Source organism: Sesamum indicum, linkage group LG10, assembly GCF_000512975.1.
Source record: "Sesamum indicum cultivar Zhongzhi No. 13 linkage group LG10, S_indicum_v1.0, whole genome shotgun sequence".
Taxonomy (NCBI): Eukaryota; Viridiplantae; Streptophyta; class Magnoliopsida; order Lamiales; family Pedaliaceae; genus Sesamum; species Sesamum indicum.
In genome coordinates, this window is record NC_026154.1 from 6298404 (window position 1) to 6304247 (window position 5844).

Consider the following 5844-nt stretch of genomic DNA (forward strand, 5'->3'; position numbering starts at 1 on the left):
TTTCACACCAGGAAAATGAAGCAAGTAAAATCAGCAGAAAACAGGCATAAGCTTATCCCTTTCTATAAATGAGGCTGTACATATAAGTTTACAAATAGCCAATGGTATCTTATTTCAAATTAATGACATGGAAGAAAGTTCTTCAGATGCCGCCAGCTGTTCAGGCACCATCCAAGTGAGATAACAAAAGTAGAGGTCAACCAAGCTTGAATCGCACACAAGAAAACCGTTGATCAGACTCATCTTGGAAGGAAATAGAAAGGACAATAGGCCATTGGTTTCGGCATGATATGCATCAAAAGTGATTTCAACAACGTGACATTTTTAAATTTGACATGAACAGGAAAGTAACATGCAATGATATGTAACCTATATCAGATGCCGATTCCGCAATTTACATAGTGGCTTCTTGAACCGAAAATCAACCAGGAATGTGAAAATTTCTGCTTTGCTAGATGATACAAAAGCATACAGCAGGATGGTTTAGGCTCATTCTGAGCCATATATATATTTTTCTTACAAATCTTTGTGAAGACTGACTAATGCCTGAACAATATAGTTGTTTAGGATCAACAAAAGGAGCTTTATGTACAAACTAATCAAGAGCCATACGGGCACCTCAATCAAAAACAGCTGTGTATGGGCATTTACAAGATATGATGGAAATCAATGTAGCTGAGACACAGGCATTTGCAACAAATGTTGCAAATGTACATTCTTCATAGACAGATGTTGGAAGCAACAGAAGGCTCATTATTACCTTCCCCTCATCAAAATCAAAGTCGATTAGTGGTGCTTTATCAGGCAGATAATATTCATCCAACCCCTTGCACCTCTCTGCAGACCAGAGACGCATCACCTGTCATTTGTGGAGTAAATAGTATGATTTGCAATATGTATATACAGTCCCCTTGGGGGTGCAGGTAGATGCATACAATCATGCACATGCACATGCACATGGAGTGGACTCATCTCCGACAAACAAAATTATCAGTCAGCACTACATTCATCAGAAATTTAGTATAATGCAAATGATGATGCAACTCAATCCAAGAAATAAGAACAGAATTCGCATTGCCTTCCTTGACCCCAGCAAAATTATTTTAAATCCAGATTCATACTAAAAAATGTCCAATGTACCTAGATCAACCATCTTTTTTTTTCTTTATCTTTCTTTTTCAATATGCTCTCCTTACCTACCACATATTATTTCTCTCCTCTTTTTTTTTTTAAATAGAACAGAATAAACACTGTAGCACAAATGAATGGTCTTTTACAGCTTCTTGATTTGACACCAGTAACATCACATGGGCCCCACTTGAAACGACACATGATGTCAAATTGGGCACTATTTGAAAATAAAACCAAAATAAAACTTATTCTTTAGGAAAAGTGTTCATAAGAAATACAAATTGAGCCTGTATTAGAATATTCTCCGAGAACACCTTAAATTGAGCAAAACAACACACAATTTTATTGATAACATTTATACTATTTCACCATATCAAACATGAGTCCTTCATTGTCCTTTCTCTGTTGCTTATAGTATATTGAAAATCATTAGGTCTTCAAAACAGACACATCGGAGGCTACACAAAAGTTCACCCAGATAATTTGTTCCTTTATCAGCTCAGCCGCATACAATATATTCAAAAGCTCAAGCAGGCACATTGAGAGCTACACAAAAGAGATATTTACATCCTAATTAAGATCTAAACTACATGTTTGTTGGTACTTTCCTCATGAATATTGACAATCACAGCCAAATCAAACTACATTCTGGAAGCATACTTTGGAATCCATGGAAGTATCCTATCAAAGAGGCACATGAATAAGACAGGACGTCCATGTTTCCACAAAGCGCTATGCCATAAATTCATAATTCATTCCGAAGCCTGTTAAGAGTAAGCACAGGGGCCCTCATCCACCCAGCCCCAGTAGTAAGGAAATCATAGGAAGTTGAACCATACACAAGGGATTCCTCAATTACACGACCGAGTACAATTTTTGAAAAGTAATCCAGGTAAAGTTCCTATTATTATGGACGCCAAGTTTTGGCCTATAATCTCCCAGTCATGTGCGCTTCCCCAGCCAACATGAACCTGCTACTTAACCAGTGCAACCGCAGTGGGCTCAGAGTGCCAAGGGGCAAAAAATATTTGTACCAAATGAAATTTCACAAAAAGAACCCCAAATGACCTTGGATGATCTGGGTATGTACCAGTTTCCTTCTTACCGAAAATACTTTATCTATTTGTTTTTATTGCTTCCCCAACTTTAGTACTTCTATGGAGAAATGTAAATTGTAAACAATATACTTAGAACACTTCTAAGAAATGACATTTCATATCTTCAACTTTTACATTTATATAGTCAAGTTAAATCTTAGATGGAGGACATTGTAAAGTTCCTTACAGTAATCAACGGTGTAACCTTTTTTATGAACAGCAAAATAAGATCATAGCTTCATAAATGAAATCATCCACATGTCGTGAAAGAATGAAATCATATTTAACAACAGGATGGAGAAGAAAAATTGCTTGTAAGATTTGATTTAACAGTAAGATCGTACAATGGCTAAAAGGTGAATGCACCCTACCTTATCTCCAACACCAGTGAGAACCAACCCCATCTTCATTCTGCATTTGTTAATCCTGAGGAAACCAGGTTGAAAAAAGTCGTAAAGAAAATTCAGCATTCAACAACAGCTTGAGCCCCAAAGAGATCAAATAAAATCTATGAGATTTTCAGATATGATTAGAAGAAATAGAAGTAAAAAAAATGAATGCTTAACACAATAACTTTGATTAAGCATTAACTCTCAAACTATTACCATCCAAAAGTTTCAGCAAAAGAAAGCATACTGCATTTAAAGACAAAGTGACATAAAAGCAAAATGATATTTCTTATCCATTATAGTTTATATACAAATGGTAAAAGGGGTTACCATCATAATGTCTGGAGAAGGGAAAAAAGGTTCACATCAACAGCAAAAGCAAATCCAAGTATCAGATTTACAATATCCACATAAAAGTGGAAAAGGCCGAAGAAATCCAATGAGAATATTAGAGATTTCGACCGAGACAAATTACCAAAGAAAAAACCTAATCTTTAGAATATTAGGAATCCTAGCTACTCCAGAAAAATGGTACTAAAGAGGGATGATCAAGTTATTATTCCATGATATATCATAATAATATCCCGCAGGCCACAAATATGAATGACTACTTTCAAGGTGATAATTGTGGACTATATTACAAATTGATTTTCTTGAGTGTACTTTTGTTCCAGTAGCTCCCTTTTTCTCAATTTCCGCACTTACAATCCATAACACCACAACACAATCAAACAAAAACCCCCAAAGTATTGTTCCAGGATACTTTTAGAAGCACCTTCATTGATCTGTTCTGGATTTGCACATTAAATGCAGGGTTACAATCCATAATAACACAAAGTGGCTGAGGATGCCTAAGTCATTGAACTAAATCCACGATAAAATCAACCTTATCAACTATTAGGCCAAAGTAATGAAACAATAGTGTTTGCTTATTCTTTAAATGTGTGAATAGTATTAGCAGCAAATCGATTGAAGAATTTCAACCAACATATGGTCAAAATAATGACAAAACCAACCTGCAATTTCTTGTTACTTACGTTGCTAAAACTTAATACAACTTAGCTTTTAGGTTCTTGAGTCAACTAAAAATATGATAGACGTCAATAGAATAGAAGAGAAGAGATAAATATTTACCCTACCGAGTGACCTTTCCACTGAAAAATATCAACAGGACCTTCTTGTAAAGACAATCTCTGTTGCTCCATCGCTAGCCGCTCCATCTCTATATTTATTGACTTTTCCGAAAAACTAGAAACATCAGAGAGGCTGACGGAATCTGTCTGTTTGTGGTACTGTATTTGCACTAACTTCAGTTTATTAATCACGGTGTTCCTTCAACAGATAAAGAAGAAAGTAAATGATTATTTTACTGTATATCATAATGTTCTAAGGTGCATAGAAATAAAATGAATCCGAAACATTATGCAGTAGGTATCAGTGCTCTTAACTCTTCCACCAGTTCCATCATTAGATTGCCAATCAAAAGTTACACATACTCGCAGACTAAACGATCATTTTCACTAACATGAACCCCACTAAAATATTATACGAAAGATTTCCAACTCAAATTAACAAATGAATACAAGAGAACCAAAATTACGAATAAAAATCGTTTCTTTCCACATAATTTCGATAATAAGCAATGGAATTTTGAGGTGACAAAAGTACCACGATTTGCAGACAGTGGCGCAGCGAAGTAGTTGGACGACGTCGAGAAAAGCAAAAATCATACACAGAACGTCGTTTCCCAGAGCGTCGAAGGTGGTAGGGACGGCACGCCGCCGGTTCTTCACCGGCGGTGGCGAGAGGCTCGTTGAAGCCTTATGGTCCATAGTATTACCTCCTGGAGTTCTTCCGTTGGTTCATTTTTCTTTTGAGTGGATAGAAAACGAGAAACTTCAGTGAGAGGGAAGCGAGAATTAAAACAGTTGGGCTTTTAACCTTGGGCCCAATTTCAGTTGGGCTTTCAAAATAATTCATCAAAAAATCAAAGGCCCAATCACTTCATTTTCATTTTTCATTTTGATGAAACGCCCAAGCTTCATTTAGATGAACGGATTCAAATTTAAATGAAAAATCGAAAGAAATAATATCCTCCAATATTTCCAAGAAGAGTGAGAGAGAAGAGTTGTAATTTTTATGTGCTTTCGGGGCATTATAGTCTTTAGCAGTTGAAAATGTGAGGATATTTTGGGTAAAGGAACTTTATTGGATTGGGCTTGAGGAAGAATGATTGTAGTCCAGCCCGTGATAATGTAAAGTAAACAATACATTATTCGGGATTGGGCCACTTATCCAGCCCATTATCTTTAAGTAAACTGGCCCAAAAGAATTTGTTTATGTAGACAACAGTTGGTGAAATGTGGTCTAGATTGACCTATTGACATGTTAAGTGTTTGTTTGGTAAAACCCTCTAATTAAATAAGGGAAACCTGCAACTAGAGAGTAACTGCAATTTTTTTTATATTCATTTTATAAATTGTCTAATAATTATTTTTGGAGTTAAATTTCAATAAAACTACTTGATAAATGTTACATTTTGTAGCTTTCAATCCCTCCACAATTATTTTTTACGTAATTATCCATTATGATGTGCACTAGAAATTCGGCCACACCATAAGGGTCGAAGAATCTTTTGAAAAAAATTCAAGATTATTGAACGACTAGCCCTACAAACATAAATTAGCACTCCGATACTTAAGTTAGTAACAGTTTAAGAAAAAATATAAGAAAAAACTTGAAATAAAGTGAGAATAATGGTGAAATACAATATGAGAGTGATAAATATTCATAGAGTGCAAAATATAGGCTTGAAATATGCTAAAAAACAAGAGAGAATGGTACGAGAAAAGAGAAAGTTTGAGGATGAATGTGAAGTTGTTTTTTTATTACCACAAATATGCACAAAACTTCTATTTATAGGCTCGTATAGAGTCTGATATGAAGTCAAATACTGAGTTCGTACATCATTGGAGAGCTATTTGAATTGGCTATTACACGCAACAAACCGTTGATGATATGGATAAGTATTGGTTGAGATATGTGAAATGGACGAAATCCTGCCAGATCTGCCTATTTTTCAGGGAATTAGTTACTCATGGATTTTTCAGCTTATTTATGCCTGATTTACCTGGAAGCACCTGGAGATACTTTAAGGGGACGTGTACAAATATGTTGGCAAGATATGTGACGTGTCCTCCTAACTTTATGATGACGTGTTCGGATGA

At 35.5% G+C, this 5844-nt stretch overlaps 1 protein-coding gene across 1 annotated transcript in view; it reads right to left on the reverse strand.

Annotated features, from left to right (window-relative positions):
• The window catches only part of LOC105172130 (F-box/WD-40 repeat-containing protein At3g52030), an 8444-nt gene extending 3942 nt beyond the window's left edge, over nucleotides 1-4502 (reverse strand). Inside the window, exons 1-4 of the mRNA XM_011093468.2 lie at nucleotides 4286-4502; nucleotides 3752-3949; nucleotides 2600-2654; nucleotides 761-859 (exon numbers count right to left, since the gene is read on the reverse strand). Coding sequence (XP_011091770.1) covers nucleotides 761-859; nucleotides 2600-2654; nucleotides 3752-3949; nucleotides 4286-4449 — 516 coding nt within the window. The 5' untranslated portion in view covers nucleotides 4450-4502. The remainder of the gene's footprint in view (nucleotides 1-760; nucleotides 860-2599; nucleotides 2655-3751; nucleotides 3950-4285) is intronic.